This window comes from Lipotes vexillifer, unplaced genomic scaffold (assembly GCF_000442215.2).
Source record: "Lipotes vexillifer unplaced genomic scaffold, Lipotes_vexillifer_v1.1 scaffold835, whole genome shotgun sequence".
NCBI classification, from domain to species: Eukaryota; Metazoa; Chordata; class Mammalia; order Artiodactyla; family Lipotidae; genus Lipotes; species Lipotes vexillifer.
The window spans coordinates 2,067,383-2,081,135 of NW_006774135.1; the positions used below are offsets into that span (position 1 = coordinate 2,067,383).

General features: G+C 65.4%; 1 protein-coding gene across 1 annotated transcript in view; it reads right to left on the minus strand.

Annotated features, from left to right (window-relative positions):
- Positions 1 to 13,753, minus strand: part of MEGF6 (multiple EGF like domains 6) — a 102,683-nt gene that overhangs the window by 7,668 nt on the left and 81,262 nt on the right. Inside the window, exons 8-25 of the mRNA XM_007448979.1 lie at positions 12,401 to 12,523; positions 11,914 to 12,051; positions 10,333 to 10,452; positions 9,887 to 10,009; positions 9,216 to 9,380; positions 8,722 to 8,853; positions 7,842 to 7,970; positions 6,059 to 6,187; positions 5,276 to 5,410; positions 5,065 to 5,199; positions 2,913 to 3,038; positions 2,145 to 2,276; positions 1,883 to 2,011; positions 1,624 to 1,755; positions 924 to 1,052; positions 706 to 834; positions 392 to 520; positions 6 to 27 (exon numbers count right to left, since the gene is read on the minus strand). Coding sequence (XP_007449041.1) covers positions 6 to 27; positions 392 to 520; positions 706 to 834; positions 924 to 1,052; positions 1,624 to 1,755; positions 1,883 to 2,011; positions 2,145 to 2,276; positions 2,913 to 3,038; positions 5,065 to 5,199; positions 5,276 to 5,410; positions 6,059 to 6,187; positions 7,842 to 7,970; positions 8,722 to 8,853; positions 9,216 to 9,380; positions 9,887 to 10,009; positions 10,333 to 10,452; positions 11,914 to 12,051; positions 12,401 to 12,523 — 2,257 coding nt within the window. The remainder of the gene's footprint in view (positions 1 to 5; positions 28 to 391; positions 521 to 705; positions 835 to 923; positions 1,053 to 1,623; positions 1,756 to 1,882; positions 2,012 to 2,144; positions 2,277 to 2,912; positions 3,039 to 5,064; positions 5,200 to 5,275; positions 5,411 to 6,058; positions 6,188 to 7,841; positions 7,971 to 8,721; positions 8,854 to 9,215; positions 9,381 to 9,886; positions 10,010 to 10,332; positions 10,453 to 11,913; positions 12,052 to 12,400; positions 12,524 to 13,753) is intronic.

Below are 13,753 nucleotides of genomic sequence, written 5' to 3' on the forward strand. Positions count from 1 at the left end.
CCTTGCCGTAGAGGCCCGCAGGGCAGGCTGTGGACGGAGAGAGAAGTGACCTGCAGCATCCCCGCCAGGCAGGCCGGGGGCCTGAACCCTTGGAGGGCCAGCCCACTGGATCTGCAGGCCCGCCCCAAAGGGCAGGGACCTAGGGCTGCCTCTAGGATGACCTGCTCCAGGGCTCCTCGGGCCCAGCTGCCCAGCCTCCGGGGCTCCGGGCTGAAGGGTGTGGTCCTAAGCCTTCCTCCCCTGCCCCAGTGCCCCATGGCGGCCCCCGCCCTCCCCGCCCTCCATTCCCAGTGAGCTGTGTGTCCACCTCGCGCCCCACACCATGTGACCTTGTACGGCCCAGGGAGGGGCAAGCACGTTGCCTGGCCCCAGACTCCTGGGCAGGGCTTACCCTGTAGGCAGGTGGGCCCCATCCAGCCAGGGCCACAGCGACACTGCCCGTGGACGGGATCACAGGAGGCCCCATTAAAGCAAGAGCAGGCCTGGCTGCAGTTGTGGCCGTACGTGTGGGCTGGGCAGGCTGCAGGAGAGAGGGGCGGTCAGGGCCGGAGGGACGGACCCCGGGAGGGGCTGCGGCAGATGGTCCCGGGCTGCTTGGTCCATCTGCCCCTCCCTCTGGCCTGGGCATCAGTCAGGGTGGCCACAGATAAGGACTGACCCTAACCCTAACGGGCAGCACCCAGGGCTGATGGGGGCCTCACGCACACTGGGCACAGCGGGGACCCCGGCGGCCAGCAGGGCAGAGGCAGGAGCCGCTCACGGCGTCGCAGGGCACCCCGGGGCTGCAATCGCAGGCGCGGTGGCAGTCCACTCCGAAGAAGCCGGCCGGGCAGGCTGCAGGCAGGGGGCGGTGATGGGAGATGGCCAGGGGTCATGGGTCCCCACCCACACGCCCGGCCACCCCGGCCTGCACCCTGGCTCACCACGCTCACAGAAGGTTCCCCTCCAGCCGGCCGGGCAGGTGCAGGCCCCGCTGACATGGTCACAGGCTGCCCCGTGCTCACACTGGCACTGCCGCCCACAGCCCAGCCCAAAGTAGCCCTGGGGACACCCTGAGACACCAGACCATCAGCTGGGGGGATGGGGAGCCTGACCTAATCCTCCCCAGGCCTCCACCGCCACCGGGCCAGGGCCCGGGACTGTGGGGCAGGAGAAGCCCCTCCATACCCAAGGCCTCTGCACCCGTCCCCCAGCTAGGAACCGAGCCCCGAGCCCTGGTGGGGAGGGAGCCCCAGGCCCACCCAGACCCACCAACCCGGCCAGGGCAAGGCCCTCATTCCTTAGCAGACACCTTCCTCCCCTCCTCCAGGTGCCAGGTGTCCTGTGGGGCGTGACCGGCCCCACCTCTCCCTGCTGCGCCAGGTGGGCCTTCTGTTGGGCCGAGGCAGGTGGGAGGGTGGAGCCTGGCCCAGGCTGGGGAGGGAGGGGGGTGGGCTTAGGCGAGGAGACTCCCTGTTTGTCCAGGGACAGGAGGGCAGAACTAGGTCCCCAGCACTTGGACACGTGCACGTGCGCGTGTGCACGTGCGCGCGCATGTGTGTGCACATGTGTGTGCGCGCGTGTGTGCATGTGTGTGCACTGCGCATGCGCACGTGCACGTGTACGGGTGGGGCCGGGACTCACGCTGCTCGCACCACAGGCCCACATAGCCGGCCTCACACAGACACAGGCCGCTGACGGCGTCACAGCTCCCGTGGCCTGTGCTGCAGTTGCAGGTGTGGCTGCAGTCGGGTCCCCAGTGGCCGCTGTCACAGGCTGCAACAGGGGCTGGGTCACCCTTGGCAGGTGACCACAGCCACATTGGGGTCCAGGGCCCTCCCCGGGGCCTGGGCGGAGGCTTCCCCAGGGCAGGGCAGGGACGCTTGCACACCAGGCCGCCTACCTCTCTGGCAGCTGAGGCCGGTCCAACCCGGGGCGCAGCTACAGCGACCAGTCACCGGGTGGCAGAGCCCGTCGTTGACGCAGGAGCATCGCATCTGGCAGCTGGGCCCAAACCAGCCTGCTGGGCAAGCTGCAGGGAGGGCAGGGTGAGCGCACTGGGGACAGGGGACATGGGGCTGGGGGCAGGGGGACACGGGTACGGGACACAGGGGTGGGACGCGGGGATCGCAGGCAGGGCCGAGGTCGGGGCGGCGGGCACTCACTGTCCTGGCAGCGGCTGCCCGTGAAGCCGGGGCGGCACAGGCAGGCTCCGGTCTCAGGCTCACAGGAGGCACCGTGCTCGCATGCCGGACAGATCTCCTGGCAGCCGAGCCCCCAGCGACCCTCAGGACAATCTGACCCCACCACAGCCAATCAGTCTCCCCTGGGGCCTTGCTGGGCCCATCGGGGAGCAGGAACTTCTGTTCCCACCTGAGCTGTCCCAGAGGAGGGAAAGGGACAGCTCACAGGAACCCCCAGCCTCCTCATGGGCGGCAGGCTGCGGGGCGCCCATCCCCAGAGGGGAGCCCCTGCCCGAGAATGGCTCAACAGGCAAGGGGGGCACCCAGAGTGAACAGGGGCCTAGAGGACAAGCCACAGGCCCGGGGAGGGCTGGGGGCCGCTGGTCAACCTGTCTCCAGGGCTGACAGGTCCTAGCATGTGCACCCTCTGTGGGCATGGCCACAGGGCAGCTACAGATGCCCACGTCCAGACCCAAGGGTGGTTGGTGTGAGCTCTCGCAGCTGCTGTGGACTGGCCTGGGGTCTGCAGGGCTCCAGGGCTGAGGCCAGGGCTCCCCAAACACAGCTCAGGGCTGGGGTCCCCAAACACAGCCCAGAGTTGGGGTCCCCAAATGAGATCCAGGCTGGGCTCCCCAAACATGGCCCGGGGCTGGGGTCCCCAAATGGGATCCAGGCTGGGCTCCCCAAACACGGCCAGGAGTCATGCAGCCCAGGGCGGTTAGGAGAGCCCGGGACAAGGCTGCCACTCACCTGCCCCACAGTCAGCCCCAGTCCTCCCAGGAGGGCACAGGCACCGCCCCGTGACCCGGTCGCAGGGGGTGCCCTCGCAGGAGCAGAAGCCTGAGCAGTTCTTGCCGAACCTCCCGGCTGGGCACTCTGCGGGGGCGGGGGCGGGGGGCCTCAGCCACCACCACGAGGAGCTGCCCTCCTCCCCTTGCGGCCCCGCCCCGCCCCGGGCACCTGCCCCCGGCCCCAGCAGCGTTGCTGGACACAGCCGCGGTCCCCTGGGTGACGAGGGCAGTCACGGGAGTGGGCAGGAGACGGGGGACACGGGGCAGGACAAGGAGGGGTCTACTTGGGCTGACCCGCCTTGGGGAGCGGTGGTGAGGGGTGGCCTGGAGACCACAGGCCAGCAGGGCTCGGGGGGCAGGCAGCCAGGACCCTGGAGAGCGGGCACAGGGCTGGCTCTTCCTCCCTTCCACTGCGGTGCACCCTGGGGACCCCCTGCTGGTCACCCCCATGTTCAGGAATGAGAGTGGCCAGGCGGCTCTGGGCCCACAGCAGAGCTTCGGGAAAGAATGCAGGGGCCACGAAGCCTCGCCCCACCCATGAGGACTGCAGTGGCTGCTCTGGTGGCCTTGCTGGGGACCGCGCCAGACCTCACACCTGCCCTGGCTGGGGAGGCAACACGGTGGAGGGAGGGCCCTGCCAGCCCCAGCACCGTGTGGCCGCTCCAGTGCTGCTGGAGGGAAAGCTCCCAGCTCAGGAAGGCCGGCACGGCACCTGGAGAGGGCGGGCTGAAGCACCCTCCACACCAAAGAATCAGAGCCTGCCCCGCACCCAAACACCCAGCGGGGCTGAGAACTGAGGACGCTCCCTGCCTGAGGGGCGTGAGGTGTCAGGGGGTGGGTGGGCGCCAGGCCTGGGGTCTCCCTGGGCTCCGGACAAAGGACACACCCTGGTGAACTGTTGCCGTGAGGGCCTATGCCGTGCGGGCACAGGCCCGCCCACTGGACCACAGGTGCAGCGCAGGGCTCGCACACAGGCACCCACGCAGTGCGGACCAGAGCGGGCAGGGAGGCCCAGCGGGGCCGGATGGAGCTGTTCTGCCACCTAGGGGAGCCCCCGCTCCACTGACTGGGGGCAGATGCGTGTTTGGGGGTTAATACTTTCCAGACCTAACAGCAGCGGGGAGCCCATTATTGCTGTAAAAATATGTGTGTCATTTCCTGTGGCTCATTCTTGGGGCCCTAGAGGCTTTTAAAGAAAAAAGGAAAAGAAAGACAAAGCAAACCAGCAGGGAAGGGCTGGGGGTGAAGGCCCTTCCGTGTCTCAGCACACAGGCCGCCAAAGAAGGCAGGTGCAGGCAGGCCTGCCATGTGCTGGAGTGCAGGGGGAGACTGACCCCTCGGCTGGGGCTGCGCGGTGGCCCCCAGGCCACTTAGGGGCAGCTGGGAGGGCAGCTCTGGCTGAGGGGGACTCGAGCCGCTGCCCCGGTCGGGGTCACACCAGTCACACCGCAGGGCCCCTCGGCTCCCACCTGCCCGCTCGCTGACAGGTGAGGACAGTGTGCCAAGGGGGGTCCCAACCTGCCTGCGCCCCGTCGGCAGCCACGGCAGCCCCACTGCTCAGAGCGAGGGCTCCCCCATGTAAACGAGGGGCCCCCAGCCTCCAGCCTCACCCGTGCTTGGTGCCCACTCATGCTGCCCCCCGGCCCGGGCGTCCACGTGGAGGGCCTTTGGTCACCACCCGTGCCCCACGACTTCGCTCCGAGCCAACACCCTCGGGAGCAGCCTCTGTCCCGCTGGCTCAGACCCACCAGGAATGAGCCCCCTGGCCCAACTTCCAGCACAAAGCTCACTTAGTGTGTCCTGTGATAGAATGAGTGGGCAAGTGAGGGAAGGAGGGGGCGATCTTGGAGAGGCACTGGCCCTTCTCCAGGCCGCCCTGCACGTGCGTGCACACACACACACACACACACACACACACACACACACACACACGAGTTCCCGCCCTCTCGGGTGCACAGAGACAGGCAGACCTGTGGGTGAGTCACCACCACGTGACCAGGGTGGGGACATGGTAGGTCAGGGTGCCGCCGGGAGCAGCACTCCTGGTGCCCGGCGCCCAGCACGGGCCAGACGACCTGCACCCGACCCGCACAGCAGGGCTGGCCACTCACCGTAACGGCAGTCCTCCCCCTGGTAGCCAGCAGGACACTGCTTCGTACACTGGCCGCTGACGGGGTCACAGGCCACGCCCGGGGGGCAGGTGCACTCCTGCCGGCAGCCCGGCCCAAAGAAGCCCGGCTGGCACTCTGCAGGGGGAGAGGGGAAAGGGGTCTGCAGGGTTCCGCTGGCCCTGAGGCCCTCCCTCCACAGCCCTGCACTCACCGTCCTGGCACCGCTCGCCCCCGAAGCCCGCCTTGCAGGCACAGCTGCCGTCCCTCCTGTCACACGCACGCGTGTTCCGCTGCTCACACTGGCACTCCTCCGAGCAGCCCGGCCCGAAGGCCCACGGTGGGCAGGCTGCACCCCAGAACCAACCGTAAGGGGGCCTGCCCCCTGCGAGCGCCCACCCTCCCCAGCCCAGGGCCTCCGGCCCCATCCACCGAGCTGTGTCTGGGACCCCATGCAGAGCCGCTGGCTTGTGCCCATTCCACAGATGAGAAACAGGGTCTCAGAGGCACTTCCCAGCCAGGAAACGCTCGGGTCCTCACTGCCTCCCGCTATACGATCCTTCTACAAAAAGCTGCTAGGATGAAGTCTGCTTGCTCTTAGCCAGCATCCCACCGCCTCTCCCACCCCAGCTGTCTATGGACGCAGAGAGGGGTGACCCCACCGGGAGCTCAGGACTTGCTGCCAGGAATGTCCTGGAGCTCTGTGCCCTGGAGCTTCCGAGGGAGGCCTGCCCCTGTCCACGCTCAGCCCACCCACCAGCCTGGCTGGGGCTGGCACCGCCCACCCGGACAGACGCCCTGGCGGCCAGTGCAGTCCAGAGGACGTGGCTTTGAGCCCACAAACCCCACACCCCAGCCAGGGCACTTGCTGAGCCCCCGCATCCTCATCTGTAAATGGTGACAGTCCAACACAAGCTGGACCGCGGGCAGGAAGCACCCGGCCCATGCTGTGGCCCCGCCCCCCGGACACGGGCGGCCAGCAGGCAGTGGGACTCACCCAGGTGGCAGAAGCGGCCATAGAGCCCCGGGTCGCAGAGGCAGGCCCCGTAGAGGCGGTGGCACCGGCCCCGGTTGGCACAGTGGCACTTCTTAGCGCAGTGCTTGCCGTAGAAGCCTCTGGGGCAGCCTGGGGGAAGGGGAGCCTCTTGACTGCCCACCCGGACATGGCCCCCGCCCGAGGAGATGTTCCAAGGGGCCCCAGGACCAGCACAGGAGTCAGGAGAGGCCTGGGCCACCAGCAGCCTGAGGACCCTGCACCCCAGACAGGGAGGGTCCCAGGGGTGGCGAGGGCATCACGAGGGCAGAGCAGCCACGAAGTGCACCCCATGGATGCGGCCATCTGCCCTGGCTGGCCCGTGCCCCTAGGGTCTGTGGCCTGGATGGCAGCCAGAGTGGGACACCAAGCACGTCCCCAGCACATACATGGGAGACGCTCAAAGAAAGCCCACCCTCCTCATCTGACCGGCACCTGCAGCATCCTGACATCTGTCCCTCGGTGGTCACCTAACCTGACCTCTGGACCTCACAGAGGGAAGGACACAGGCCCAAGCTCAGGGGCCCAAGCTCAGGAGACTCAGGGCCAGGACACGGCTCTGGCATTCCTTCCCAAAACGCTCCCCTCTGGCTCTGTCCTGCCCCTGTCCTGCCTACTGAAGGGCCTCAGGGAGCTGGACGGTGACCCCAAGGTACATCCACATCCTATCACCAGGATCCACCAGGGTCACCAGGTGGGGCCATCCTGCACTGTCGGAGCAGGCCTAACCCAACAAGTGTCCTTAGAAGAGAAAGGCGAAGGAGACCGGAGACGAGAAGAGGCCACGGGGAGACAGAGGCACAGACTGTGGGGAAGGAGCCACGAGCCCGGGGCACCTGGAGTCTAGGAGACTAGTACGGGGCCACTGAGAATTGGGACGAACGTCCTCAAGCTCACCTGCACAGGCACACTTTACCCACAGGACCCTGACTGAGACCCGGTCTCCGGGAAGCCACACCACGTCATGCGCAGAAGCTCTAAAATGCAGACGCTTTATCTGCTGGCAGTCCCTTGGGTCCGTTCAGGGCCCATCACACATACAGCGCCCAACAGGCAGTGGGCTTTCAGCAGAATAGGGATGGCAGATCGCAGGGGAAGATAGGCAGGGACACTAACCAAGCCGAGAAGGTGACCAGAGGGAGGGGGTGGAAAGCCCTGCCTGGCTGCCCCGGGGCTTAGAAACCTGCCCCACAGAGTTCCCACGGGCCACCCAGGCACTGGGGACAGGTCCACTGATTGCTGCCATCCGCTGCTAAGGCGGGAAGTCTTTGATATGTTAGCTACATCTGTCAGCAAAAGAAGCAGAAACTTAAAGTTCTGAAGACTTTAAGATGAAGACTCAAAAGCACCTGGGAAACTTATGTGGACTCTAGTTCCTCCAGAAACGTTGCAACTCCCAAGTTAAAAAGGATGGTAATGTTGTCCCATGCAGTCCCAGCCCAGGCGTGCTCCCTTCTGCAAATCCCACCCAGCCATCATATAGCCCTCCTTGAATGCTTCCAGGAACAGGGAGCTCACTACCTCCCCGGGGACCCTGTTACAAAAGTGCTATTCTTTCAACAAGTCCTCACCACCTGCTATAGTCAAGCCCCAGGAGAATCATCAGATGTAGAAAACTTAATGCCTCTTCCACTAAAGGGTCTCATCCTTCCCCCAGAAGGAAGGAGACTAGGAGCTGAGAGATAGTGCCCACGCATCCCCTCCACCCAGAGGACAACCCTGGAGGCACAGGAGGGGCTGCACCCACCGTCCTCACAGTGGGCTCCACTGACACCCGGAGGGCAGCGGCAGGCCCCCGTCACAGGGTTGCAGGTCCCGCCATTCTGACAGTTGCAGGAGAAGCTGCAGTTCTTCCCGAAGGTGTCTGGGGGACAAGCTGCAGGGGACACAGAGAAGCACAAGGGTCACTGGCCCGCAGGAGGACTCGGGGCCCAGAAGCCCCTCCAGAGACACTGAGACACCCTCCTGGGGGTCAAGCCACCCAGTTCAAAAGTAACTTCCCAGAGTAGCACCCGATGGCACTCATGCTCCCTGCCCCTGCCCACAGGCATGGCAGACATCTCTAATCAATCGCCACATCCTCTCCCTCTGAACTCCGACACGTCCACCTTCTGAACCAGCACTTTCAGAGGGGATCACTGGCAGACCCTCAGAGACGGTCACTACGGCCCTTGAGACTACTGGGGTCGCTGGGCAGAGAGTGGACAGGCTCTGGACAGAGCCTGCGAAAGCAGTTTTCAAATGTGCTTCGGCTACCAACTTGGTGCGTGGCCCAGGGAGGTGACCTCTCCCTTCTGGGACTCGGGCATGACTGGCCCACCCGCTCGCTGCTCTTCATCAGACCCCTTTATGTCTTAGTTGTTGGCTTGTCGCCGGACCCCCCTCCACCGTGACATCTGTGAGGGGCAGATAGCAGGCCCTGCTAGCCCCTGGGGTCTCCCAGCGCCTAGAACAGGGCCTGGCAAGGAGCAGGAAGCCAAGAGACCCTGAATGAATGAGTGAATGAGTGAACGGATGGACCTGTGGAGCCCCTGCCCAGGACCAGTGGGGAGGCGTAAACTGTGTGTGCTGCGCACGTCCTGGGGCTCAGGGGCCCTGCCCACACCCTGCCCTCACAGCAGCCTCACCCTCATCGCAGACGAGCCCGGTCCAGCCATCGGGGCAGTCACAGCCACGCAGGCTGGGGAGGCAGGTCCCCCCGTTCCTGCAGTCAGCGCAGGTCAAGCTGCAATCTGGGCCAAAGGAGTCATCCAGGCAGACTGGGGGACACAGCAGGAGAGGGGCCTCAGAGCCTGACCCCTGGCGCTGGACCCTGCCCAGCATCAGGCCAGAGAAGGGGGCACAAGGGACGTCCTCAGGCTGTGAAGGCCCCACGTGGGCGACTGGAGACGTGGGACCCAGATGGGGGGCCGGGAAGGGCTCTAAGCAGAGAGCTAGTTGCCCCATCCCAGGCTCAGCCCCGGGCGCGCTGGGCAAACTGACCAAGCAGCTTGGCCTCTCTGCGCCTTGGTCCAACGAGGCCCTCATGGGAGCCCTTCCTCACACCCAAGACTGCAGGGTGGGCAGCAGCCGGGCCGAGGGGGCGCTGGTAGAGAAGCCCTTGGGACGGGCAACCTCTCACCATATTTCTCCTGCAGTGTGTGTTCGCCCCGCGCCGCCTCCTTCTCGGCCCCGACGTGGTCATCTTGGAAGAGGTGGGGCAGCTCGTCCTGGAGCACTGCCATGTGCGGGAGGGGCCGCACCAGGGGCAGGTGGCCGTCCAGGCCCACCTCGGGCATCTCCAGGGCTGGGCGGAGCACAGAGGGCCCTGAGCCCCTGCCGACCCCCCCGGCCTCCCCGGGCTTGGACTCCCTGCCCCTCGGTGCCCAGAGGCAGCTCCGGGCCTGAGCCCCACCCCGGGGCGCCTTGTCACCCCAGCCACTCCTGACCCTACTTCTCAGGACAGAGGAGCCTCCGGGCTCTCAGGCCCTGACCCATCCCACGTCTGCCCCGGCTGTCCCGGCTCCCATGCTGGCCCTAGGGACCCTGAGCACGGAGTGGGTGTGGGGACAGGAGCAGCTCTCTGGCCCTCTGGACGCTGCCCTCGGTCCCAGGAACCACATCCCTCCTCTCAACTGAGCAGGGCAGGAGCCGACTCCAGGGCCCCTGAGTAACACCCTGCCTGGGGGCGCCTGTCTGTCCGGCCCCTCCCAACCCTGCTGCCCCCGGCCTGTCCCACAGCGAGAGGCAGGACAGAGTGGGGTCCGTCCAGCCAGGAGGGTGGGGTCCCCGTGGTGCCCAGCAGAGACTCACGGCTGCAGCCCCGGCGGTCCTCGCCTAGCAGGTAGCCGTCCTCGCAGGAGCACTGAAAGGAGCCGGCCAGGTTCGTGCAGCGGTGCTCACAGCCACCACGGCCGGAGGCACACTCGTCCACGTCTGCGGGCACACCCAGGGTGGCTGGCGCCTGTCCTCCGGGGGTCGGGGTCTCGGGGGCCCCTCCTGCCCCGGTCCTGCCCACTGCACAAGGGCCTGCTGGGTGATACCCAGGCCACAGCCATCCTCCTGTGCCCAGGGTCAGAGGGACGGGGTGCACTGCCTGAGGGAGGCCAAGCTGGGAGCAGCCAGGGGTGCAGGCCCAGCCCGAGAAAAAGACAGTGACCTCAGGCGGGGGACGGAGTGGGCAGGTCCCCACAGCCCTGCCGATGGCAGGGGCCCAACCAACACCCACTCCCCAGCCAACACAGCTGCCTACCACTCACCCTCACAGCCGCAGCCGTCGGCACCAAGCTGGTAGCCTGCATAGCAGCTGCACTCATAGCCGCCAGGGCTATTGGTGCAAACCTGCTGGCAGCACGGGGAATCAGCACAGTCATCGACATCTGCGGGGCACACACCACAGCCCGGCTGGCACCCAGGTGCCTGCCCGCGTGTGCACCCTTCCACAGCACACCAGTGTGTGCATACCTGCACACAACCACATGCACACCCGCACACACCACACGCACACCTGCACACAACCACATGCACAGCTGCACACACCACATGCACACCTGCAAACAACCACATACACACCTGCACACACCACACGCACACCTGCACACAACCATACACACAGCTACACACAACCACACGCACCTGCACATAACCACACGCACAGCTGCACACAACCACACGCACCTGCACACCACACACACAGCTGCACATACCACACGCACACCTGCACAAAACCACACCTGCATACACCGGCATAAAACCACACGCACACCTGCACACAACCACACGCACACCTGCACACAATCACACGCACAGCTACACACAACCACACGCACACCTGCACATAACCACACGCACAGCTACACACAACCACACGCACACCCGCACACAACCACACGCACAGCTGCACACAACCACACGCACAGCTGCACACAACCACATGCACACCCGCACACAACCACATGCACAGCTGCACACAACCACATGCACAGCTGCACACCACACGCACAGCCGCACATACCACACACACACCTGCACACACCACACGCACAGCTACACACAACCACACACACATGCACACATCACACGCACACCTGCACACACCACATGCACAGCTGCAAACCACACGCACACTGGCACACACCACACGCACACCTACACACAACCACACGCACACCTGCACAGAACCACACGCACAGCTACACACAACCACGCACACATGCACACATGCACACACCACACGCACACCTGCACACAACCACACGCACAGCTACACACCACATGCTCACCTGCACACAACCCATGCACACCTGCAGGCTCCCACACAGACCTTCATGCAACCCCATGCACACAACCCCATGCACACAACCACGCACACACCTGAATGTGAGTTGCATGTCCTCGCACACAATCACACATGCACACATGTCCTGGTCCTGCACACACCGACACACGCAAGACACAGGTCACGGCCCCAGGGCCATCCCGCCTGCTGTGGGGGCAGACTGGGGGCTGGAGGGTAGTGGGGAGTCATCCCAGAAGCAGGGTCTCCCCGCGCAGAGGGCGTGCTTGCACACCACAGGGTTTCGGGTGCTACTCCCGGCACGTGGGCATTTGACCAGGTGGCTGCAGAGGTGGAGGTGTGGTGGGCGCTTGGCAGGGTGGGTCGCGACGCTGCCTCTCACTAGGCCCCCTAGTACCACTCCCGCCTCCACCCGGGGCAGGACTGGGGGTGATGGGAGGGCGCGTACTCGTCATGGCATCAAAGCCAGGTGCAGACCCAGGGCAAAGCCAGGTGCAGACCCAGGGCTTGGGGGTGGGGCGCTCAGGAGGGAGGTGGTGCGCACCAATGCACGTCCTCTGGTCCTCGTCCAGCTCGTAGCCGCGGGGGCAGGTGCAGACGGGCCCTGTGCTGCTGTGGCTGCAGCTGTGGGAGCAGCCGCCGTTGTCCGCCTCGCAGCTGTTCACTATCTCCATCTCGATCCCTGCGGCGAGACCCGCCACCAGGGACGTGGGACAGGGCCTGGGGTGACACCCCGAGCCGGCATGGCCCTCCCGGCCCCAGCCGCTGCTGCCCTGCTGGGAAACAAGCAGCACAGAGCTCCTGGGCCAGGCGGGCTCTGGAACCCTCTGTCCTCCTGGGGTCTCCCGTCCTCCTCCCATCCTCCCGGGGCCCACACGCAGCCCCCAAGCCCAGCACTGCCCTTGATTGACAAGGAATCTCTGCCCCTCAGCCAAAGCGAGCTGGCAGCTGTGGCAGGCTGGGACTGGGGAGTTGTGTTGCCCCGCAGGCCCCTCCACACCCTGTGGTGTTATTGCCCACTGTCCACTCACGGTAGCACTGCCGGCCATCAGCACCCAGCTCGTAGCCTGCGTTGCATACACACTTAAAGGACCCATGAGTGTTGAGGCAGCCGTGGGCACACTGGGCCAGGCCTGTGGCACATTCATCCACATCTGGGTGGGAGACATGGGCGGGGTGGGGGGCTCTGGGCCACAGGCCTGAGAGACTCGGCCCCCAGGGGTGGTCTCTGCAGAGGGGTCAGGGCCCAGGCCCCCTGGCCCGCCTTCCCTCTGAGCACCTGTGTTTTCACCATCACACTCCAGGTGCAGAGCCGAGCTCCCTCCCAGGGCGAGGAAGGCATGGCTGGAAGTCTGGGCTCAGGCCCCACCGGCAGCATCAGGTGAGGGGCTCTACCTCTCTGAGCCCGTGGTCTCTGAGGTGTGCATGTCCCACTCTCGCCAAGCCTCCCCCCATCCAGTGCCGGGCACAGGAGGGGCCTTTTACCACCAGCCTCTGGGGGGCCATCTGGAGAAAGTGCACGCTGACATCAAGGGAGAGGCTACCAGCTTCTTACCCGCAGCCACGTGGCACTGGCCTCAGGACCCAAATCCCAGTGTCCCCGACAACTGCTTTGGTCCCACCCCTAAGAGTCCATGGGACGAAGCTGACCCTCAGCCCCGTCTCCCACTGCACCCTCTGAAGCCACCTGCATCCAGAGTGCCAGGACGTGCCCGTCACATTGGCAACGATGCCTAAAATGCTTTCCTGGTGGTGACATGGAACCACAAGCTTCCACACCTGCGGGCCCCGTCTCTCTGATGGCCATCCGGCAGGATGCCTGGGAAAATGACTGCTGCCTGCCCTGGACACACCGTATCGCTTCAGAGTTACGGGGGATGCGCACAGACCCCTCCCCAAGGCTGCTTGTCCAGAGCCGCCTGTAAAGGGAGGAGCAAGGACACCTGAGTCCCGTGACTGGGAAACTAACAAACACTGCATAGCGGACGCCCATGCAGCCAGGAGGTCGGAGCGCATTCTAGAAAGCTGCGCCCGACCGGGCTCTGGGGTGATGCTAAATGTGCCCACTAACAAACAAGCTGTAGAGACACCTGGAAGCCGACACGGGGATGCCACCCGGGTCACGGTGATGCTTCCTCCTCTCTCCTTCCTCACCCTTTCCTGTTTCCCTAACGAGCAGGTACTACTTAGGTAACACGAGAAACATATAAAAATAACAAGGCAACCTGAGATCTGCCTTCCTGCCGACATGAGACTCTCGCTGGGAGTGGCTCCTTGGGTTCCTGCCCCTCGTCTACCCTCCACCCCCACCCTGCCCCCCAGCCCCGGAGATAAACCTGCGTCATTCCAGGTGAGCCAAGGGTGACAACAGGGGCTGCCCCACG